Source organism: Ahaetulla prasina, chromosome 1, assembly GCF_028640845.1.
Source record: "Ahaetulla prasina isolate Xishuangbanna chromosome 1, ASM2864084v1, whole genome shotgun sequence".
NCBI lineage: Eukaryota > Metazoa > Chordata > Lepidosauria > Squamata > Colubridae > Ahaetulla > Ahaetulla prasina.
Window position 1 is genome coordinate 250,736,019 of NC_080539.1, and position 25,834 is coordinate 250,761,852.

The following is a 25,834-nucleotide window of genomic DNA, read 5'->3' on the forward strand; positions in this document are numbered from 1 at the left end:
TTTTTCTGCTGTTATTTAAGTTTGCTGGAGAAGGTATATAGTATGGCTTCTTCACTTCCATATATACAGTAGATACAGCTGGAGATATGAGTGATGTGTTTGGCTGTTTGATACTGCAATTGGCTACACTGAACTATGTTTTGGGATTGTCATGGATATTACTGCAACGGTCGTGTTAAAAATGGTCATAGGTCAATGCTGTTGTAACTTTGAATGGTCACTAAATGAACTATTATAAATTTACTTGTACTTTGAGAAAGGCTAGTATTTAGAGGCTGGTATTTTACAATATAAATTCTTAGAATATTTTACAGTTCAAAGAAGACTTCGTCAATCATTGCTGTTACTAACTCTGTAGAAATCTAAGTGGGACCAATTCAGGGCATATAAATGAAAACATAGGAACAAATTTGTCTTAGTGTGCGGGGTGGAACAATGTCTTAGAGAAGCTTTTTTAAAATTCTATTGCATTTTTATTATCAAAATGTAAAGATTATGGGATTTTACGTTAAAAAAATAGATGGTTTGGATTTCAGTACCATGATGAAATATAATCCATCTTCATCTTTCCAGTAGCATTAAAAACTGAAGCAGCATTGAAAGCGAATCCCAGAAACTGAGGTTTTTTTATAGACAATATACAGATTTGAGTCGTAATAGGATCACTATCTTATCACTGAAAGCTTTCAGGGACTGCGGTATAAGAAAGCAGTTTTAAGCAACAACTCTGTTTAAAACGGCATCTTCTGAAATGGGTCCAAACAGCCTTGAGTAATCCAACAACAACAGCAATTCATGGCCATAAAATGCCTTCTTCGGCCATTGCAAGACACTTACTATCTACGGGTCACCAGGTGGATCAAAACTCTGTGTTTAAAGTTCCATTGTACCACCGGAACCCTCATTTCCTGCAGTTTACTAAGGCAGTTGTCATTAACCATTTGAAGCCCCCCTTGTGCGTGCAGAAACAGCTTTATGTCAGTCTACGCCTTTCGTGGGCATAAAGCCATTGGTTGCTTTCCTGCATACGTTATAGGCTTAATTAATGCTCTTGCTAGATCTTATATTTGAGGCTGATTTTAACCGTGTTATTTTAATGTGGGTATCGATGGGTCAAATACAAAATGCTTGCATCTACCTCTGTTCGTCTTTTGGCTGTATTGTTTAAATTATTTAAAGGGACTAATAGTTTTAAAGCTCTGGTTATGTTTGTGAAAGGAAAGGTAGAAGCAGTTTTTTTTACAACTCAGGTCTATTTATATTGCTTATATTAAAACTCTGGGATTTCTGGGATTTTTCCCTTTAAATGGAGCACTATCTTGTCATTAAAAGCTTTCCTGGACTGTGGTTTAAGAAAGCTGTTTTAAGCAACAGGTCTGGTTATGTTTGTGATAGGAAGGGTAGAAACAGTTGTTGTTTTTTTCCTTCAGGGAGTGACTGAGATAGCTTCTTTAGCTTCCAGGCGGTTTTGGTGGGGGGGAGCCCTCCATGCACCCGCACTCAGCATCTATTACTTCTGGCTCTTCTAGGTATTTTTTAAAGAAAGAGAGAAATAGCAGTACAGTAGTCACCTCCTGCAGAGAAGGCAACCACTGTTGATTAAATCCCTCTTTCAAGTTCAGATTGGGCTCTGAAGGCTAACTAAGAGAGGCATGTTGAGATGGGTTCTTTTCTAAGAACCAGAGAGTGAAAAAAATAAAAGGGACTGATTCCTACAAGGGAAAGTGACTACTGCTTTTTCTTTATTTAACCCTTAGATCGGGCTCTACACACACACTTACAGGGTTCTTTTCCTTCTTTGTGAAACCTGCTATGGGTCACTTCTGGATAATTTCTGGAGAATAAAAGAACAAAAAAGTACTTGCTCGGGTTGCATTAAGGAGAGCAGAACAGCCCTGTTCTGTTCTCCTCCATTACTACAGCTCTTTGCGGTCAAATAATATTCTGAGAAACTGGATCAAATGTCTTCCCCCCACTTCCCCTGGATTCCTTCCTGTCTTGGTCTCCATATCTTCTGGAAGTGCTCAATGTACGTGCATACATAGCATACAATGTCTGATGAAGCTCTATTACCACTTTCTGCAGAAACTTTTGTGTAAAGCACCAAGGTCTATGGTGGGTGAAGGCAGAAGGCATATAACAGTGGAATAGGGAATTGATAAAATTGCAACTATTTTCTACGGTTAGAATCCATGATCTATTTCATTTATTTATGTATTTGTTTATTAAATTTATATGCTACCCATCTCACCTAGCTGTGACTCTGGGTGGCTTACAATCAATAACAACACCTATGTAAAACATTGAAACAATAGAAAGTAATACTAAATTTGGTTTGAAATGGACAACGATGGGAAGAAGGGATCAGGATGCACATGGGGAGCAGGTGGGGTATTATCTTAGTCCAGTGGTCCCCACCTTTGCGACTTGATGGCCATGGGGACAAGGGAACCAAGCTATGCAAGCAGTGGGCTGGTGCACATGTGCAGGCTTGCGCCACTTGGATTAGTTGAACTGTGCATGTGCACATACTCATGTGCACTAGCCCATCACTCATGTGGCCCAGTTCCAACTAGGCATGGACCAGTAGTGGCCTGTGGCCTGGGGTTTGGTGACCCCGTCTTAGTCTATTAATCACCTTCAGATTATTGAGGCTCCAGGTCAGTTGGCAAACCCAATCTTGAGGACCTTTTGGAAAGCCAAGCAGGTAGGTGTGGATCTCACCTGTCGGGGCACAATGTTCCAGAGAGTGAGAACCATGGAAAACAAGCTCTTCCCCTGGACCCCACCAGCCAGAATTCCTTGACTGATAGGATCTGCAGCATGTCCATTCTGGCAGCATGGGTGGGACTGACCAATTTCTTGGAGGAGAGAGAAGATCATTTAGAATTTTCATGGAAAATGGAAACATGGAAACTTGTAAAAATGTTCGCCCAATTGGGTTGCATAACTTTGCACTCAGTACATAAAGAATTCAGAGTAATCTACATGTATGGAGAAGTGCAGGATTAAGAGTTTAGACATGCATTCTGTTAAAACATCATCTCCAGGCCAGTGTTAAACTTGATTTCATTGAGGGCCACATCAGGGTTGTGTTTGACCTCTGGAGGCTGGGGTGGGCATGGCCAGGATGGGCATGGCCAGCTCAATGTCACTCATGTCGGGGATGCTTTTGGTGGTCCGAGTGCTCTGCCAACAAAAACAGGCTCTCGAGCTCTGTGTGCAGCCCTCCCAAGCTTCATTTTTGCTGGCAGTAGGTTACAGGAGGCTGGGGCAGCCGAAAACGGAGCTTGGGAGCCTGTTTTCGCTGGCAGAAACACCATGAGCCAGTCCTTTGCTGTTTCCAGGGTGGCCCCATGGATCAGATCTAAGTACCCCATGGGCCAGATTAGGGCCCCGAGCCTTGAGTTTGACACCCCTGCCATAGAGGAATTAGATTTTCTCACCAATTGCCTTTTTGCATTCTAACTTCACATTTTTAACTCTCCAACAGCCCCTTCTGCAACAGCCCCATGACACACACTTTAAAATGTAATTGCTTGTTTTTTGAATATGTTACTTTAGATTCAAAAATTTATGGTGTATCTTAAATTATTCCTGGACCTCCTTGCTGCCTGCCTTCCTGTTGTTTGTTCTGAAGTGTAATTTCAGACTTAACATTTTTTTCCCTCTCTTAACTACTCTTTCACATACTCATTCTATTGGCTTCTGTGCTGTATTACAGAAAATAGACCAGAGGGAAATTAGATCCTAGTGAAAGCTAAGGAAGAAAAAAAATCAGGAGAGAAAAAAATAGAAAAAAAGAGGGTTATTTTTGCACATTTCAGCTCTTCTTCCATATTTAATTTGTGGAGTGTAGTTCAGATTATTAATGCCTTTTCTTTAAACGAGACTGGCCAGAGAAATGAGAGATTTTCCTCTCTAATTATGCCCCATGTGTTTCAACTGCATTTATTTTATATCAAAATCAAATCCCTTTGCTTGGATTTAGGAAGCAAATATTTAATAATTGTCTGTGCTCTGAAATGATGAATGTGCAGTCAGCTAGGAAAAGCTGTCTAAGGATACTTCCTTGTCGTCCTTCCTTATTTGTGGTTACATTATTTACTTAGAGAACTGCAGTATCTATTCTGCATTCATCGTGCTCTTTTCCACGCTACAAATGATGGTAACCAAACAATGGTGCCTAAGTTATGGGTCATAGTTAGGACCATGATCATGAGACTTTTATGATAGTCCCACTTCAGCTTTATGGAAGGCCTTGTTGGAAGAAATATCCATCTGGGTTCAGTTCCAAGTGGGGACAAAGACACTGGAAACATGGAGGCTGCTTGGAAAGGGTTTAATGGTGGTCAGGATCACATGTCTTGAGTTCCTGAACAGAAAAGGGATGAGATCCTGTGCGCTCCCTGGCTTTATGCTTTCTCTGAGCTTTGAACTTTCTGGGGCACAGGAAGAGTATCCTGATTGGTTGTCAGACTCCCAGGGGGTGGGGGTCTTAGCTAGCCTTGCTGGCTGATGTAATCTTCCCAGGTGTCAGGTGGTGAGTTTCAGTTGCTAGATGGGTCCTATTATGTTGCAGATGATGGCCCATTGACAAAGGTGGGCAGAATGAGTTTCTGTCTCTGACCCATTGACAAGGGTGGGGGGAGTCAGGAAGCTGCTTTGTCTTTAAAACATGTTTCTCCATTTCTCATCCAGGGAAATATATTCTGCCTTTTAAATATTTTCTAAAATACTCCATTCTTCTTGGAGGGAGGTGGGTGCTAACTTCCTACAGCCTGAAAGGAACTTCAACACCAGTGTGTTGAGCAACCTGTGTGTATGAATTGGCCTCCAGTGAAATGCAAGGAGCTAAACAAAGCCTCATAACCATTGATGGTCAAGATGCGATAGGCATTTCCAGGCCCAATTACCTGAGATATTACTATTTATTAGATTTATGTGTCATCCTTTTTTGTGAAGTTCCAAACAAACTATATAGAACCTCCTCCTCCATTTTTTATCTTTACAACAAAAGCCTTTTGCTGTACATGGGTTGAAAGACAATTATTTGCTCAAAGCCATTTAATGAACTTATATGGCTGTACTGAGGGACTTGACTTCTATGGACTTGACTAAGGGACTCCCATATCATAGTCCAGTACCTTAACCTAAATTGCAACATGCTATCAAGAATAAAAATCTAGAATAAAGATATCACTGAAAAATGACCTGTGAATGGTTTTATTTCCCAATAATTTTGAAATGGGGAAGAGTATTTCATGAAAGATCTCTTTCACCTAATTTAAGTAAATGTAAATAGAGTGTCCATCTAATAGAAGAGAATATTTGTAATTTAGGGTTGAACTCTGGAGATATTTTATTCTGTGAGGTTGGTTGTTTTCTTTCAGACATTTCGTTACCCAAACTAGTGCTAGAAGGAAGTGGGTTTTCTCTCTGTTTATATGCAAGTGGCTTGCCTTGTCAGTATTGTTTGGAGTATTCTTGAGTTCCTTGATTAGGCTGTTGTTTACTGTTTGTCTGAGTTGGTAATCCCTTGATTGGTATGTTGTTTGCTGCTTGATTGTTGGTGGAGTGTTAATCCTGCTGTTAATCTCTGCTGTCCTGGATGTTGATTGCTGACAAGGAAGTGTTTGGGTCTTTTTGTTTCCTTTTTTAGTTTTTTGATTGTTTCTTTCAATGGTATATAGATGTTGTTTATCTCTATGTGCCTGTTGATGGCTGATTTGTCTGCCTGCCAGGCTTTAAAGGAACTATCTAGCATACTTGGATTTAGCTTGATCTAGGAATGCTAGAGAATTCCTGTCATCAAACCTGACATTAGGTGAAGGTTACACAATTGAAATTGCAACACCATAGTAACAAAATAAAGGCTAACAAACATGATGGCATACAAAATAATCATACCTACTATTATTTCAATAGACACTCTTCTCAGCAGCAGTGGAATAATGACAACATCAGGGCAATAAATATATTAGGCGCAGAAGAAGAATCCTTAGATAAGGTTTTTTTTTTGTATTGTACAATAGTTCTTTTTGTTTGTTTAACTTACTATATTGCTGACCATCTTCTGTTATATTGCTATTATTACTTGAAGCAGATTTTGGTCATGCGCTAGATTATTGTTGTTGTTTTTCTCTGATTATTCCTAGGGTGCACTTGATAGGAGAAACAGGCATTGCTAGCTGTCAGAGAGCTGAGATCTTCTTCTGTGACAATTACCTGGCAAGAGTTTATTGTTTTAAATTAGGCAATCAAGGTAAAACAAGCTGGGAGAAAGAATGGTGACAGAAGCCACTAGTTGTAATAATCTCAGGGACAGGAAAGACATGGATTTTTTGCAGACTTCTTCTCTTTCTTTGTTTCTTGCTCTCTCCTGCCAGAAGGTTACCAAGGAAGGAATATGTTGTGTGACACATTCAGAGCACTTAGAGAGCTCCCCATGATTAACTGGTAACTAATTTAAGAATCTAGGACTCTTAAAAAACAGCTATATTTGTCTCTTTAAGCTGCCCTTGGGCATAGCCCATGCTTCTGTGCCTCAGAGGTGATGATGCAGCAGCTAATTCCTATTTGAAAGCAGGATGTATATATTCAAAATCTAAAGCGGAAGTAATCTGAGTCAGAGGCAATTACATTGAGGCCCGCAGCCATAAAGTACTAGTGTTGAAAATGGCATTGAGATATTCTGTTCTCTTTTTGTGTAGTTTTTGCTGGGGGATGATAAGCCAAACACTTTAACAAAGTTTTATGAAAAAAAATATTAGGGTTGTTTTCATTTTACTTGATGGAAAATAAATTGTTTTCTATCTGTTTTCTCTTTCAAAGAAATATGAGATTGATTATGAGATGGACAGCATATAAATATAATAAATAAATATAGATTCAGCCATCCATGAGAGTGCTGACTGTTTAGAATTTCTAATTTTGTGAAAGACTGCATTCTACAAGAGAAGGTCACATACAGATAGTCCTCAACTTGCAACCCCAATGAAGCCCAGAATTTCTGTTGCTCACCAAGGCAGTTAAGTGACTTTTGTCCCCATTTTATGACCTTGCTTGCCACAGTTGTTAAGGGAATCACTGTGGTTGTTAAGTTAGTAACACATTTGTTAAATGAATCTGGCTTCCCCATTGATTTTGCTTGTCAGAAGGTCGCAAAGGATGAACACATGACCCTGGGACATTGTAAGTGTCATAAATATGAGTCAGTTGCCAAGCACCTAAATTTTGATCCCATGACCGTGGGGATGCTGCAATGGTCATAAGTGTGAAAACCCATCACAAGTCACTTGTTTTCAGGGCTGTTGTAACTCCAAATGGTCACTAAATGAGATGTTGTAAGTCGAGGACTATCTGTAATTAAAAATCTTCTTCAGGCCCTCTACTTCGGTACAAGGTTTTCAAGATAAAGAAAGCAGACCCATTCCCTTCCGCTTCCCTATCTCTGTCTTTGTTTTCATGCATTCTTTTTATTAAAGCCTAAATAGGCAGTTCTTGTTACGGATTACCTCCTTTCTATTTTTACTTGGACCTTATATTTTTGGAGCAAACTAAGAAGGTAGCTCTCAGAGCACAATATTGATGGCACAGGCCAAACTCATTATGAGTCATGACCGAAATTCAGTAGAGCTTGGATTTGTCTTCTAATGTGCACAAGAGTATGAACATTCAATTATGAGGTAATTAGTTGAATAATTGTGAGGTTATTGTTGATAATTAATTTACAATATGAAGTATATTACAATCCTAATGACAATTAAATTATAACCATCAGAAGAATTCTAAAGCAGGGAGTTGCATTTAAGTCAATGGTAGGTCTGTCCTAGAAAACCCCTAAACCCATACAGTTTGACTATTTGCTTTTTTTTTTAACTAAAACAAATTAAGCACAAATGTTCAAAAAAAAAATCACAAGGAAGGACTCCATTATAACATTTTTCTAACAAATTAAACAACATTTAAGCAATTAGGGAGAAGCTATATAGTGTGGATAAAGTAAAGGACTAGAACCCATAAGATCCAGGACCAATTATCTTCTTTTCCCCTGCTGGAGCTCACCAGTACTTCAGACAGTTACTGTCCCTCCACCTACTGGATAATTGGAGGGAGAAATTGAAAGGAGACAAATCCACTCCTGCATATGCATTTTTCAGTTCTTAAGGAAAAGACAAAATATACAGTAATTGCAACAATAAAACAAACAATACTTTAGCGTAGTTATGAGGATACACATTCTGTTAGTATTATTATAAGGTTATATAACAGATGGAGACCTAGGGGACATGTCAACCCTGAGCAATTAGCTTTTCTTCATGACTTTAATAAATAGTACATAATATGGAAAATGCATATTTATCTGTTGATTGTGATGAAGAGTGCACATATTTTAAAGATTTGGTTAAACACATTACACAGACTGTAACTGGCATGTCTTCATGTCTTCATCTGGTCATGAAGCTGCTCCTTTTTTTCAAGCCCCACTTATTCCTACTATAATGGAACCTATTCAATATTATGTCATTTTTTTATTGGCTTGGCAAAAAGACAAACAATGTTGGAAATGGGTGTGAGACAGACGTTCCATATTGGCCTAGTGTAAACACATTCTGGTCAAATTTCTGTTTATGCTGAAAGATTTGGTAGTAATATATGGTAACTAGAATGAGAATGATCAGAAGAAAATGAGATAATTTAAATAGGCTGGGGGGAAAAAGATTGGATTTGATTTAATTGTATGGTTATACAATTGGAGAAAGGAAGTTTGCTGGATCCTGATTGCCAGGCTGGAAAAAAAAGTTCTCTTCAAAAAAAAAAAAAAAAAGAAAAGAAAAAAAAAAGAAAAGAAAAGAAATGTAAAGTTTCCCTCAAATATAACTGAACATCTGATATTTGACATATCTGGCTCATTTCTTGGAAACATGTAAGTGCTTTGCCGTTGCTTTCTTCTATGATATCCAATTAGTTTCCCAGATTTGTATTTGCACTGGGACTTTCTAGTAAATTTTTATCCAAGTCCTATCAAGACCCAAATTGACTTAGTTCAGCCATTGGCTAGGCATTTCATTTATATGCATCTTTTGTGCATAGTTTGGTCTAGAGATGTATATATTACTTTTCACAAAAATGTTTTTTTTTTTGGCTGCTGTTGTAGGATTTCATAATTTCTGGATACTATAATGAATTAAAGCTCTAACTTTATTTTTTTTATTTGTCATAACAGCATACATAAGCATAAGCATGAAGCAACTATATAACATATAAGCATATATATGAGTATAAGCATGTAATAACTATATAAATTGGATATAATGAAAGGAAACAGTAGGACAGGAACAGTAGGCACGTTTGTGCTCTTATGCACAAAATATAGTTTTGTAAATTTTTTATATTTTTATATATTTTTATATTTTTTATATTTTATATTTTTTATATTTTATTTTTTTATAAAAAAACAGTTTTGGATAAATAGTTTTATCCAAAACTATTGTGCACATTGCAGTTATTCTCTTAATTTCACATAAAGCATGTGTCAAGACTGAATTGGATTGGGGTGTGGGATTGTTTGTATCCTTGAGTACTCTTGACATGAATTCAGTTTGACACAGTTTGGAGCTGAAGAGGGGAGAGTCAAGGAGGATAGAGCCTTCAGCCAAAGCCCATGAGTCATGTACATTCCAAAAGTTGGCTGACAGGAGGAGAGGAGAAGTTGCCAAGCAACCAGGTCCCAACTTGGTTGGACAGTGTGACAGTTTGTTCTGGAAACTTGAGAAACTGATACTTATATTGGGATGAAGAGCCCAGGAACTTCAGTACCGGCTTTTCACCAGTTAGTGCCAAGATGGTGTATCTAAATTAATTTGTTCTTTGAGAAAACGGAATGCTTCAGAGTTCAATTTGTGATGGATGCATTACTTGAAACCTGACAGCATATTTACTTGACACCTTGCACCATAAACAAGCTAACACATCAACCAACCAGCAAGCTGGTCAAATCTATCCTCTATATTCAGCTTACATAAAGGAACAAACATATTGGACCCAAGCTAGATATAGACCAAAGCAACTTTTAAATGTAAACCTATTGTGTTATTCAAGGTTCTCTCTTTTTACTCTCACTTTAAGAAAGTTATATTGTTTTTGCCCATACCTATTCTATTTTACAACTGTGCCACTGAGGAAGGAATTTATTAGCATATGGTTTCAAATTATACCTTCAGAGCACCTTGAAGGCAAATTCCACAAAGTGCTATATTTTTCCCTTGTGGTAATCTGGTAATGGAGTTTTAAAGAGGCTTTTCTGAAGCTAATGGAAATACCAGGCCACTTAAATCTGCAGGATTTGGATTCAATACAAATTAATTTATTATTAGGATAAGATGGGATGAACCAATTTGGTGTAATATTTAAAGGGCTGTGACCTAGAAACTGGGAGACAGTGACTTCTAGTCTCACCTTAGGCACAAAGCCAGCTGAGTGACCTTGGGCCAGTCACTCTTTCTTAGCCTTAGGAAGCAGGAAGGGGCACCAAGAAGAAGGACATTTGATCATACTTGGTGGATGTGTATTAAGGCCACACATTTTTGGACTCAATTACATATAAAAATATAGAAGACATTAAAGATCCATATACAATCATTTCTCTTGAAACCAGAGACCTTTTTGGGATTGATGAATGAGCAGCTGGAAAAAATATATGGAACTTTGTTTTTATATATGTTCACTGCAGCAAGAAGAGTGAACCTTTTCACACAAAGGTGAAAAGTTCTGACTTTACCCATATTGGAGGAATGGATAGTAAAGATGAGGGAACTTGTTGAAATGGCCAAATCGTTTTAGAATAGAATAGAGCAGAGCAGAGCAGAGCAGAGCAGAGCAGAACAGAACAGAACAGAATAGAATAGAATAGAACAGAATAGACTTTATGGTCATTTTAAATGTACACTAATCGGCATACATTAAAATGAAATTTTGTTGCATACAGCTCTCAAAGGGTCATTACCTCCAATATACACTACATAACCATAACTAATTAACTAACTAACTAACTATGATTAGAAACTTTTATAGATTTTTTATGGGAAATGGAAAAAAATGTAGTCATGATATAAGATTTTGACGATTAGAACAAAAATAATAGTTTATAGAGAAAATGTAAACAATGCTATAACTGTAGAGTAATAGGTTAACTTATATTTCTACTTCTAACTGCTGTAACAGAAAATTGCCTTATTTATATTTTTGTGCCTTTTCTTCAATTTTTTATCATCTACCCTATGAATTTCCGTATTCTAGGTACGAAGCAGAGCATTAACAGAATGACTGACAGAAAGTCTTCCAAGTCTTCCAAAATTTCATAAAATCCAACTGAATCCCATAGTGCTTTTTCCAAAGGCAAATGGACTTTGCTTCTCCTTGAAAATGTTTAGCTTCTCATCCAGTTCTGATGAGGCTTCTTGGATGAGAAGTAAAACGTCTTCAGTAAGAAACAAATCCCAGTTTCCTTTTGAAAAAGCACCTTTAGGACAATCATGACCTGGATGACTGAGAATCTCCATAGACATCCAACTGGATCCTATCACTAAAACAAAACAAGGCAAAATGAAGAAATAGCAGACTGAAGCAGCATCTATTCTATATTTTATACTTTTACAACAGACATTCAAGAGAGGGAAATTCAAGAGAAAGTACATTTGAAATAATACTTTTTTTTTTTAATATTATATGTGAATCCTGCCTTGGGATAGTCTTTTTCCTAAATGGAACTTAAAAAGATTAGAAGGAAAAAATAATACTTCACATACAACAATTTACATAGTAATTATATCATTTTTGGCATCACTCTAAGTTATTGCTTATTTGGAAGGTAGCAGGCAATATATGTGCAATGTTATCTGAGCCCTAATTGTGTGACGTCTATGGGTGGCTTCAGGCACCAAACAGACAACCTTTTGTGTTTTACTCAAGTTGTTCATTGGAAAGACCCTCATCTTTTGCACATTGGGAGACAGATTAAATTTCCGTTCTTTGAAATTCAGGCAGTTCTTCTTCTCAGTGCACTGAAAAGAAATAGGGTGGCATGGCACATGCCGCCCACAGTCAATACAGTCTTTGTGTGTGCTTGGATTTACCCTTAGGATCAAATCTCATGTAAATTTGAATAGGAAGTAGGTCAGACATACTGTGTGTTCATAGACCATAATTAGTAGACATGAATAAAAGTCCACTTTAGATAGAAGAAAAAGCTGTTCATTTGTCAGGCCCAAAGAACCAAGAACAACATTTAAAGTTACTTCTGATTAGTTCTTTATTGTTGATTGCCTACCAACAGAATCATGCTGTCAGACATGAAAGACCAGGTCCACATGTAAACATCCAATTGAATTGCTTTATTGCTAAAAAAAAAAATCTATGCACAGGAATCTTTTTAACTCATGGTCAGCATCTGCTTGGAGTTAGATGAGAGTCAATGTAATTCAAAGGAGTTGGACTGCTTGTGTAGAGATTCTAAGCTTATCCATCTTTTCATTCCACTCTCAGGTTCTGCCACTTCTTTTCCTACAAGTGCCAGTCTAAAGCAACAATCTGCATAACTATTAATTATACTCTGTGAATTTTTTTTTTATTTACATTTATATCCCGCCCTTCTCCGAAGACTCAGGGCGGCTTACATTGTGTAAGGCAACAGTCTCATCCTATTTGTATATTTATATACAAAGTCAACTTATTGCCCCCCCAACAATCTGGGTCCTCATTTTACCTACCTTATAAAGGATGGAAGGCTGAGTCAACCTTGGGCCTGGTGGGACTCGAGCCTGCAGTAATTGCAAGCAGCTGTGTTTAATAACAGGCTGTCTTACAGCCTGAGCCACCCACGGCCCTTTTGCTAGGGAGGGTCCAACTTCAGCCTTTTCCTTCCTTCCAGACATTCCAAGCTCTGCTTTCCCTTTTCCTTCTGGGAAAGAGCCCTTCCCTCCTTTGACTCCAAGTTACATCATCTCTACCACGTCATTTACAGCTTTCATTTCAAGAACAAGTTATAGCACCAGCCATTGTTTCATCCGGCCCAGTGTTCTTGAGCAGGGGTGAATGCTCTCAGTTTGGTCTGGATCACCCAATCCGGTAGCGATGGCAGTGGGTGGTTCGGAGAACCAGTAGCAAAAATCCCTGCCAGCCCCCATGCCCAGCTGAGTTGCCTGATTGTCAGAGGCTTTTTTTTTCTTTTAAAGGCAAAAAAAAAATGCTTTTACGAGAGAGGTAGAAAAAGGGGAAAGGAGAGGAAGAAGAAAGGGGAAAGAGAGAGGGTTAGAAAAGGTGGAAGAGAAGAGTAGGGAAAGAGGAGAGGACGTAGAAAAGCGAAGGAGAGGAAGGATGAAGAAAGTAGAAGAAAGTAGAGAAGGGAGGAGGAAAGGTTTGTTAAGGAAGGAAGTGGTAGCTGGGCAGGTCCGAATAAGTAACAAATGAAAGTTAATGATTAATGTTGAATAAGAGACTGTATATTGAATAGGTTGTTGGAAAATGAAAATAAAACTTTTTACCAAAAAAAAAAAAAGGCAAAAAAAATGCTTTTAAAAGAAAAGAAAAGAAAAGCCTCTGATGATCAGGCAACTCAGCTGGGATAGTCAGAGCCTTTTAAAAGCATTTAAAAAATGCTTTTAAAAGTAAAAAAAAAAAGTTGGCCATGGCCACCCAGTCACATTACCCACCACCACCAAGGCCCGCCCACAGAACCGGTTTGAGTCTGACAAACAGTGCTTCTTCACAACTTTTTGTTAGGAATGGGTTTAAAGGGGGAAGAGGTGAAGTTCATAATTTAGGTATGTGCGTGTATCTGTATATCTTTTCCTTATATCCAGAAATAGGAACGGACTGTTGTTCCTGCTTTTCCTCACCTTCCATTTTTTGTCCTATTTATGATGAAATTTATGAATTTCAGTCATTTTCCTATTAGTAGTACTCTTTTATTATGGTTTTTAACCAGCATTATAGATAAGAAAAATCAAAGTAGATTTCTGAAGAAAACCCATTACCAAAAAAAAAAAAAAAAAAGTCATGAAAAAATATTGTAGCACATCCAAGCCAATTGCACAATTGTATGGCCTGGTAAAGGTCTTTTGCAACTTGAAATGTAAGGGAAGTGTTAACATCCCTTCACCAATAAAGAATATAAAACTGAACTTTATTACCCTCAAATTTGAAATTAATTGGAGAAAATAGGGAATGCCAGAGAGAATGGTAACTGTGTGTTAATACCCATTGCCTTATTAAAAGATAACTTAAAATTTCATTGAGGTCTACTGGACAAATCTAATAAATTCTGAGGATTAGGGTTTAATGGAGGACTTGCAGAATCAAACATTTGGCAATATAATTAAGGAACACTGGTTCTACCATACTGACAATGATTGCTCCTAATTTATTCCTTTAGCATTGACTTGGCTTCCACAAGGGTTAATTAGCCGGTACTCAGGATAAAAACTAAGATTACATAATTCCTCCATACAAATTTGATGTAAAAGAATCATATATTTTAATAGCTTTTTTATTATTATTAAAAGGTAACCTAAAATTTCATTTAGGTATACTGGAAAAATCTAACAAGTTGTCTGTATGATTAAGCAGAAAATTATGAGGGGCAGTTAAAGAAAGATAAAAAGCAACTTCGTCCTGGGAAAGGGAAGGCATGAAAAAGAACTTCAGAAATAACCCCACTACATCCCTCACATGCATTAAAAATAAACAAATCCCTGAGAGCAGGGGTGAAATCCAGCAGGTTTTGACAGGTTCTGGAGAACTGGTAGCGGAAATTTTGAGTAGTTCGGAGAAATGCAACCTCTGGCTGGTCCCAGAGTGGGATGGGAATGGGGATTTTGAAATATCCTTCCCCCAGGAGTGGGGAGAGAATGGGGATTTTGCAGTATCCTTCCCTGCCATGCCTACCAAGCTACACCCACAGAACCAATAGTAAAAATTATTGAATTTCACCACTGCCTGAGAGCATAAACTTTCCCCTAACTTTTGTTTGAACATATAGGTCTAAACATCCTTGAAGGACACTTCCATACAGTCCAGCTTTCCCTTATCTACTGCCCACAACCAAAGTTAATTGACCAGCTCTGATGTGGTTTCTTTAATCTCTCAATGCATGCCTTGCTCTTTTTGTGATATGGCTGTGACCATGTGATAATACAGCACTTCCTATTGGCTGCTTTCAGCTTCTGAATCTGTAGGCATATCCGCTCCTCTTCAGTTGTTGCCAACTTTGCTTCATGGTTATTTCAGTTTTTGCTGCTTCCTGGCATGAAATCAGGAGAAGAGCAGCAGCACCAACATTGCTAGAAACACCCATAAACCAGGATATCTCTAAAGGCGTAGATAAATTCTGATCTGCTCCTTTATCTACTAAAACCAAGGCTGCTAGAGAAACAACCTCTCTGTATCACTAGAGAAATTAGTAGGCCAGGAGCTTTGTAAATGCTAGATCAGATTACAGAAGGTTGCTAGAGCTGGATGTCAGGTCCCATAGATCTCTGACCTCCATTCTGGTGGGAGGGGATAGAATTGGGGTTACACTTGCATGGGGTTTTCTTTGTTCCTTTTCTCTGCTTTGATGTACCTTTGGGGATGTTGGGAGGGGGGAAGAAATGTGCCTTGGGCCATCTGTTTGATCTCACCATTGGAGGATTGAGATTGTGGTGCCTGGGAACTGCCTGTTATCCCTTCTCAGCCCAAAGTTCTCACAACATCTTCGCACCTTGGGATTGGCTCAAAGATGAACTGGACATTGGGAGGAGGGAGGCCTCAAAAAGAGCGGTTTAAACAAAGGCTCCAGCACAAGAAATTCAGATTCTTCCTACATTCTCTCTATTATCACTGTCTTCCAATAAAAGTTCCTTTTGAAATGCTGTTCATTTCAAGAGTTCTGCTTTTTTGAGGAGGCTGTTCTGACCCAAACACGACAAACTCTCCGACGTGAACTCAAAAGATTTCTTTATTCAGAATCCTGGCAGCCCCAGCAAAAAGTTAATCTCGCAGGCTAACAAGTCCGTCTGACCGGAAGATGAATAGTTGTCTGCCACACCTATTCATCTTCGCATCCTGCCTTTTATCCCCAGAGCTAGGGTGGGGCCTCATTAACAGCGATGGGTCTTCCTTCCCAAGGATTGGCCCACGGATTTCTACTCGTCTCCCCTTCTCTGCCTTCTGCACAGCCACGGGTCAGGCAGTGGACCCAGCTGTTCCTCCTCCTCTTCATCAACCACCTCCAGACTTAGGGGCTGTTGACTCTCCACTGAGAGCTGATGGGCAGCCCAGATTCCACCTCTCTCTCTCTCTCTCTCTCTGCCAGCTCCATTTCCTCTTCCCCCTCGGAGCTCCCAGGTTGCCCTGATGCTGACCCTGACTCCCACACCTCCTCCTCCTCCTTTGATTTTGGCTGCTGGAGGGGCCGACAGCCGACAGGCCACAACAGAGGCTGGCGACCTTACACTGGAACCTTACACTGGAAGACATGTGTTTGCTTTAGCAATAACAGCTTGGCAGTTGCTATTGAAAACAGTTTGGATGTAGTTTAGCTCCTTCAATAATATTAGCACCAAAATTGTAGACCAGATCTCTCTAAAGTAAACTAGTAAGGTTCTGATAGAAGGCAATTGTCAAGACTTATTTCCCTCCATAGTCTTTACTACTTTATGGGGAGTGATTGGTGGATTTTTTTTCTGCCAGCTGAGAAATCCATCAAATATGAATCTTAAAGTATTGGATACCTCACATTTTCTAGCCTTGTTACTGAGTAGGGACTGGCTATGCAGACAGAGCACACTTACACAGTATACTTTTTATTGCCTCATGAAACTGGCTATGGATATGTTCCCTTTGTGTTTCAAATTCTTACCAGAAAATAACTGGAACAAAATTGTCTCCACTTTCATTTGTTCCATTTCAGGAACATTTATTATTAGGTTTAAATTAGCTAGGGAAATCCAGTTTGAAGCTTGAGCAGTACAACTAAATGCAGAGAGTAGAATCTGTGAACATGTTCATACAGCAATAGCTCTTAGATTTATATACCGCTTCACAGTCCTTTTACAGCCCTCTCTAAGTGGTTTCCAGAGTCAGCATATTGCCCCCAACAATCTGGATCCTCACTTTACCAGCCTCAGAAGGATGGAAGGCTGAATCAACCTTGAGCCAGTGAGATTTGAACTGCTGAACTGCTGGCAACAGGCAGTCAGCAGAAGTAGCCGGTAGTACTGCACACTAACCACTGCGCCACCACTGCTCAAATAGCTGAATTGAGCTCTTTATGAGCACTTTTACCCAGTGCTTAGGCCAACTATCCAGTGTTTTGTTATCTTCCTGCCCTTTGCTCATACTGTTTCTATGCTTTCATTGTGAAAATATAAAGGCTAAAGAATGAGGAACCATTCTATTCATAATATGATTCTTTTTTTTAAAAAAAAAGTCCTTTTACTCATAGACCATTTGTGCGTGCAAAGAGCAAGTAAATATAGCTAGATGCTGATACGATCAACTGAAATTACAGTGAGAATTGAAAAAAGTAATATTAAAAAGAAAAGTCTTGTTAAAAAGGTTGTGTGTGCTACTTTTCACCTGGTATTCATTCCTCTTATCTGAAAAGATAAAATATGCATTATTGTTGCCTGGATACTGAAGAAAAGTGGCTCTCTACTCTCAAACCATTGCCTTGTATTTTAGTATCAATTTGGGCTCCCTTCTGAATTATATCTGTTCCCTGCAAGCTGTTTTTCTGAAAGTATTTGTTTTAAGTTAAGAACAGAGTTAAGGTGATTTTTTTCCCATTTCTATGCCAAATATAGAAATTTAGAGAAATGTAAAGCAAAAAAAGTTCTTTGTTTCCCCATCTGTATTCTTCTTAAACTAAAGTTCCTTGTTTTATTGGTGTCTTTCCAATTAGGTGTTTACCAAACTACTGTGAACATGGAGGAAAATGTTCCCAATCTTGGACAATTTTCTTCTGTGATTGTAATGAAACTGGTTACACTGGAACAACCTGCCATAACTGTAAGTAGATTGCATTGTTGGGTGCATTTGAACATTTGGGAATATTTACAAATTGGAGAAAAATTGATTTCTTGGAACTCTTTTTAAAGCTATTTGTAAATGGGTACACGGGATGGAACGAATTTCAGTTTGATTAAGAAACTACATAGGAAACGAAATAGGCAGACTTCTGATGACAAGGGAAGAAATGTATAAACTGACATTTCTCACGATGGAATGAAGTAAACTCTGAAAATGTTTAGCAGTTTGGATTCATCTGACAACTATCTGGTGTCAAAGTAAATCCATTTTTCCAAATAGGTAATGCTACTTTGGTAGTCTTGTAACTCTAGATACATCTGGATAATGTTGATAATCTGGACTTATTTTAATTATGCTTTCAGTTGAGATGCTATGATATCTTTGGTTGTCTTGAGCTATTCCAGAATAGAGAAAATGTGGCTTGTGGATTCTCCTTGACCAATCTGTGATATTCTACAACCCTGACATAGTATCTTCTTGAATTGGTTGGTTGGAATGATCTTGATTGCATGCCTTTCTTTTCATCCATATCCAGAAACTGATTCTGGGGCCTCCTGTTCAACACCTAGGCCATTGATCCATAATGTCTTAGGATTTCATATTTTATCACTTGTTGTTTAATATTTATATGAAGCCAATGGCAAAGGTCATTCAGAGTTTTGGAATAGACTGCTATTGGTATACCCGTAACAGAAAACTCTACTCTTCCACATTATCTTATTTCAGAAATGGGCTGACATGAAATCCAAATATGAATAGAAATCTTTTTTTGAGGCCAGTGTTCAATGACACTACATTTTCTCCAATGGTGGGATTCAGCTAATTCGCACCACTTCGGGAGAACCAGTTGTTAAATTTCTGAGCAGTCTGGCAAACTGGTTGTTGGAAGAAATCATTAGGGCAGAGAACCGGTTGTTAAATTACTTGAATCCCACCACTGACTTTCTCCAAAGAACTGGTATTTAGCCTAGGAACTGTCTTTGATCTTAAGCTGTCACTGGGTTTCCAACTTATGATTGCAATAAGGATAACTACAATTGTGTATTTGGTGCTGCTCTTTCTGAACTAGTCAGATTGGCAACAGTTGTCTGTACCTTGGTTGCATCTCATCTTGGCTACAGCAGTAAATTTTATATAGGCCTACTCTGGAACATACATCTCATTGCCAATTGTGTTGGCTAGTCTGTTAACCAGTGCAAGGTGTGGAGAACACATGATTGTATGTGGCTGAAGTATGTGCAGTACTGTAGTTCCCATTAGCTTATCTTATGCAATTAATTGGTGTTAATTTTAAAACTCCTAAATAACATAATAATTGAATGACTAACTTAGGAACGATGAATGGGAACTTTCCCAGCTTACAGAGAAGTGTTACAGAAGAAGCTCTTTCAGAAACGTGTTGGTATGTACACAGAAGAGGACCATCCTTTGAGTTGTCTTTTCTGATTGGGCAATACATACTTTTTCTTAAAATAGTCTAAATCTGCAAAAGATAAAGCAATGCAGTTGTGACATCACTTGAATTTTAGCCACAAGGAACCAGAACACTCCGTGAATAGGCCGAAGTAATTACTTCATTGCAGGTGTTGTGTCTCGCTCGCTTTCCCCGCAGCCGGGTCCCTCTTATCTCCTGCCGAACGCTGAGGAATGTCCTGGCATGCCTCCAGGCCCCAGCCCTGGCACCATGCCCAGACAGGCCAAACAAGACGAAGGGCCTGACGTGCCTCCAGCCCCCAGCCCTGGCTCCATGCCCAGGCAAACGGAGCAACTAGACCCCTCCCCCTCCCCCACAGCATGTGAGCCTGAGGAATGTGAATTGCCAACAGCTGGAGCTGGAGCTGGAGAGATTCTCGCTTCAGGAGAATTGATAAGTGGTGTCAGCAAAAGGAAGGGAGGGGCAGGCCTGGATAAGTGCTGAGTCATGGAGCCACACCCCATGGCCTATAGAAAGGATCTGCTTTCTGGCATTCTCTGACTCAGGCAAAATCTACCTTGGATTGCTGAAGTCACTTCCTGGTCTCCTGCCTGCCTTGAGAACTTTGCTAGGACTTTGGCAGAGCTGCAGAGGCACGCCTGATTCGGATTTCCCTGACCCGGCCGTCAGCGGAGGAGTGGGACACGACAGCAGGGGTGAAATTAAAAAAAAAATTCCCTACCGGTTCTGTGTCCCCAGAAGTTCACCCGAACTGGTCCAAACCAGTAGGATTTCACCCCTGTTGTAAAGAGTCCTTCAGGATAAGGCTGATAATCACCCACCTTTATCTCCCTTGACACACTGCCAAAGACCTAACTGGCAAAGCCACACGGAGTCCAGAATCAAACAGAGCTTCAGACTTTAAACTGCACAGAATTAACAACATTGATTCCTGCAAAGGCCCACATGCCTTTGCTCCTCTTTTAAGTCTTATGGGAGAGGCCATATTCTCCATCTCCATCTCCAAGCCCTATTCCTGAGTCGTCCCTTTTGTTTTAACTGTTCTTGCCTTCTGGCAGCTCTGCACATGCGTGCACTGGGAACAGGCTGAGGTCCAACTCTGGAGGCTCCAGAGGTAGCACGTACCTCCCAGATGGCCCTTTCTCTGCCTCCGATGCAGAGCCCTCATCTGAGCCTTCCCCAGACTCCAGGACTGGCCCATGTTCCTCCCTAGCCTCCTCACTGTCCAACTCTGCTGCCAGCTCTGCAGACTGCTAGTAGACCACAACAGGTGATTTCACTGCACTGCAGGATGGCAAGGCCAGAATCTTGAGCACATTTTCCATTGTGTGTTAAGTATGGAAACACAGATTTCATAACTATGTTAAATATAGTTATGCTCATTTTTTATAATTGTGGCATTCAGAATATACAGAGAAAGGGACTGGTGATTTCTTTTTCTTTTTCTTTCTTATTTCTTTCTTTATTCTCCACAAAGACTTCTTCTAACCTATACATTGCCCAACCCTGATCTCCATAATGTTAGTTCGTTTGTTTCTCAGTTTTCCTCTACCTTCAATAGATGTTTCTTTTTTCTACTATTTTAGTGTTGTAAAAAAAATGTCCTAGCCCTTCCATTTTAAATGTTTTCAGCTTATACACATATCTAGCCAGGAGATATTTAATAAAAATTATTACAATTTTGATATCTGACTCAGTACATGCTAAATGGTGTGGATACAAGAAATATTTCTTAACAAGTTTTCTGTGGTGCCAGAGGGACATTCCTTTTCAAAAAGAAAAAGAAAAAAAGATAGTAAGCAAGAAATTTCTGGCAATTTCCAGTATAATATATGCAGAATATTAAAGTTGTTCCATAAATGGAAACTTCATCCCACAGGAAACATCAAAATTTGAGCATCCATGTTGGTCTCATGTTTAAATGAAATACTTAAATATAGGAATATTCAGATAGACTGAACTTTCTGCTTTGCTAAATGTCCTTTAAAACATTAACATTCTTTGGATTTTTTAAAAGAAATTCTGAAGGTTGCCATATATTTCTACTCTAACAGTACATTTCTAAATTTGAATATGAATAAATTGTTATGATTTCCATCCAACAGAAATGTAAATTTGTTGAATGAGAATTACATTAATTACATTCCTAAACATGCTGATTATTAAAATTAAACTATTTCTAAAAGAGCTATTTATCATGTATTTTACTTAATAATAAAATGTTATTTATTGGTTGTTTGGTTGTAATGTTACTTATTGGTTGTTTAGCAATGTAACAGTGAAAACAAATATTTTTCCTGACTAATATTTCATGAATACATTCTAATGAGGCATTAGATAACTATGAAAAGAAGACCCAGGAAGAATAGACAAAGAACCATCTGCTTGAATTATCTTTTTAGAGATTATATGATGTCTTTACAATTATTTAATTTTAACAATGAAAATTATAATTTAATATTTAAAAATTATATTATCTTAGGTTATTGCTACACATATATCTATTAATCACCTGCAATATGATGATTTGAAAAAGGGATGAAACAATGAAATGCAGACATCAGTTTTTATGTTCACATTACCTGGGATCATTTAGCTTTTGCCTGATTTCTAGTCAAAAGAAAAAGTTTTCAACCCTTTGAGTTTTGCCACCTGAGGATAGATTTCATGTGTCATTTGGAGGTGATCACTAGCTCTTTGAAAGATAGAGAGGTATCATCAGGGATGGGCTCCTGGGGATTTGGCAGGGTTCGGGTGATCCTCTAGCCAAGGATAGCTAGAGTTTGGCCAACCCCCAAATGCCACCCCTGGCTGGCTAGGCCCATCCCATCCCACCCCGCCCCGCCCAGGAGTCTCCATGCAGCCCATTCAACATTCCAGGTAAGTGCAGGGGCTGCTCAGAGGGTCTGGGAGAGCAAAAAACAGGCCTACCAGAGGTTCTGGAAGTCCAGAAATGGGCCTGTTTCTGGCTCTGGAGGGCCTCTGGAGCCAGGGGGAAGAAGTTTTCCCCCTCCCAGAGGCTCGAGAAAAGCCTTCAGAGCCTGGGGAGGTTGAAACACACACACACCCCATGGTGCAGGCGGCTGATATGGCCACACCCACCATGCCCATGCCTACCCAGCAAAGGGGCAGCAAACCCATTGCTAAAGGATCTGAAGCCCATCCCTGGGTACCATTCACCTTGAAAGAAGTGATGATGCAATTCAGTTGAAGAAGTCATCATTCAATTTAGGCAACATCCTAGATGCAATGAATTACCTATGTACTTTCCATTCAGAATTCAGACCTCGTCATGAAATCAAATTTGCATTAAGTTTTCAATCTCAATGGAGAGGATGAGACATTCCTGGTCTTGTTGACCCCTCATTGGTATTCATTACTAAAAGGTATCCTTCTGAACTCTTCAATTCTAGTGTTCTAGGTGGCATTGTATTTCACCTGAATGAGCAGGTCCATGATTATAGCAATAGCACTTAGACTTATAGACTGCTTCACAGTGCTCTTCAGCCCTCTCTAAGTGGTTTACAGAATCAACATTTTTTTTAATTTACATTTATATCCTGCCCTTCTCCCAAGACTCAGGGCGGCTTACAGTGTGTAAGGCAATAGTCTCATTCTATTTGTATATTTACAAAGTCAACTTATTGCCCCCCCCACAACAATCTGGGTCCTCATTTTACCTACCTTATAAAGGATGGAAGGCTGAGTCAACCTTGGACCTGGTGAGACTAGAACCTGCAGTAATTGCAGGCAGCTGTGTTTTAATAACAGGCTTCTTACAGCCTGAGCCACACCGCAGCCCCCAACAATTTTACCCACCTCAGAAAGATGGAAGGCTGAGTCAACCTTGAGCCTGGTGAGATTTGAACTGCCAAATTGCAGGCAGCTGGCAGGCAGCAGAAGTAGCCTGCAGTACTGCATTCTAACCCCTGCACCACCGTGGCTCATAACATTATGGAGTTGTTTTGAAGTCACGTCTTATGTTTGAGGAGCAAGTAAAACCATGGCAACTGCAACACTATAGTTGAGCAGTATTTGCTGATGCATCAATTATACTCTTTTCTGAATCAGGATCTACTGGCAGCAATAGTTTTTTTTTTCTTCATTATTATACATTTAGAGTAATGTAACCCATACTCTATTTGGGTCTAGCTTTGAAGTTAACCTGGAAATCTGGAAACTACATTTGGTCCAAAACACAGCTGTTAAGAGGTATGAACCCTTTTAGCAGCCTAATGCTAACATTATGCTCACCATGCTGTTTGCCAATAAATTTGTAAGACTAATTCAAAATTTTGGTTCTGACCTAAAAAGCTTTTTCTGTAACCCTATAGAACCTTCTTCTCAAACAGATTTTAGCTACCTTAACATTATGATAAGTAAAAATTGTTGGGAATCCAAAGGCAGAACATTCCTATTGCTGCCCCAATGATTTGCAACACCCTATTTCCTAAGATCTCGCTGTATTGATCTTTCAGAAGGCTGTGAAAGTTATTCTATTTAAGTTTGCACTTGGTGAGTGACAAGGCAGTTGAGCAGTCATTTTTGTTTTGTTTTTTAGTTGTAACTGGCTTATAGGGTGGATTAATTTTATGGATTTTATTGTTCAACTGTAGTAATCCAACTTGAATCTAGGGAATATGAAGTAGACAAGTATAATAAATAAATACATGCCCAGAATGTATAGAATTTTTTCCTCTAGCAGGCTGTTAATAGGATTCCTGCTATCCAGGGACTGTGTTGTAGAACATGTGACATCTAAGAATACATGGATACTTTTAGATGGGGGCTTAGATCTGCTCATACAGTGAATTAAACCACCCATCATACAGTTCATGCCATCACTAGAGACATATAGTTGTATAAGGTAATAGTTTCCTCCTGTTCAATTAAAAAAAAACAACTAGAGCTGATGTGGCTATGCAAGTTGTAAACCTATGTAACAGTTCCATTTCATGGTTACCAGTGGACTTCTAGGTGCAATTTAAGATGTTGGTTACCACCTATAAATCTATACATAGTTTGAGTCCAGTAATTTATAACACAGATTGCCTCCAATTATTGCTGCCCATCCTATTAGATTAGGCAGGGTGGACATGCACTGGGTTCCACTGATTAAACTATGGCATCTCATTGTACTCTAGAAGTGGGATATTTTTTCTGCTGCCTCTATGCTCTAGAACAGGGGTCACCAACCTTTTGGACTTCAGGGACCACTAAATTCATAATTTTAAATCCTGCGGACCACTAATATGATCTACCTAATGACCGGCTGGGTTGGGGTGGCTAGGTTGTCATGTGACTGGGGGGGTGGCCAACTTGATGTCACTCACAGGGAGGGGCGCCTCACTAGCCTCTACTCGCCCTTCCGCTCCCAGCCACTCCTTGCCTCCCCAGACTCCTTAGGGCCCCAACAGGAAGCAGTTGTTGGAGCTAAGCAGCCACCACGAGAAAGAGTTGGGAAAACAGCTGGCTCAGTTCAAATTGGATCTGACCAAGGAGGCTCAGCACAAGCACCTCATTGAGGACTACGAGCATAGGCTTTCCAAGCAGAGGGAAGACCTGTCGGAGTGCAAGGCCAGGTACCGGCACCTGAAGGCTCAGCGGGCTGAGATGGTCAGCAAGTTCCATTGGAACAAGGCCCTCCAGCTCTTTGCCACAAGTGGCACTTCATTCTAGCCTTTGCCCAAAGCCCCGTACTAGGAGGCTGAAGCAGACCCCAAGTCAGAATTTCTGCCCCTCTCTGACCCACACAAAAAGACCCCAAAGGGGGAGACTCTCTTACAACCATTCATTGCATGTATCCAGCCCAGGGACCATAGTTTGAGGACCCCTGATTTAGTGCAATATAAAAAGCGCAAATATTTTTTTCTGCAGACCACCAAATTTTTCTCGCGTACCACCAGTGGTCTATGGACCACCAGTTAGTGACCACAGTGGTTTGCTCTAGAATGTCAGCCTTGCTCTAGAATGTCATTTTCCTGAGATTCATTTGATCTTGAACTCTTGAGAAAATCTTTGAATGTCTCTCTGATGTCTCAATCAGAGATTGAATCAATATCAGATATCCAAATTGGAAATAGCAAAAGACTGATGTGTACTCCACATTTTTGTCTGTGTGAACTTCTACCTAATGTAAACGGGAACCTGCACACAATCTTGGACCAACATAGAGGAGTGATCCATCTTCCCGATAGAACAAATTGGGCCTAGAACATTGATAATATATTCTGAAATACATCCAGTCTATTTCTTCAGATTGGCTGTAATTTTATTACAATGTGACCAAACTTTAGCATTTTCAATATTAATATTAATTTTATGTTT

The 25,834-nt window shown here is 39.3% G+C and overlaps 1 protein-coding gene across 1 annotated transcript in view; it reads left to right on the top strand.

Moving 5' to 3' along the window:
* CNTNAP5 (contactin associated protein family member 5) overlaps nucleotides 1-25,834 on the top strand; it is a 472,018-nt gene that overhangs the window by 285,499 nt on the left and 160,685 nt on the right. Inside the window, exon 11 of the mRNA XM_058195711.1 lies at nucleotides 17,945-18,051. Coding sequence (XP_058051694.1) covers nucleotides 17,945-18,051 — 107 coding nt within the window. The remainder of the gene's footprint in view (nucleotides 1-17,944; nucleotides 18,052-25,834) is intronic.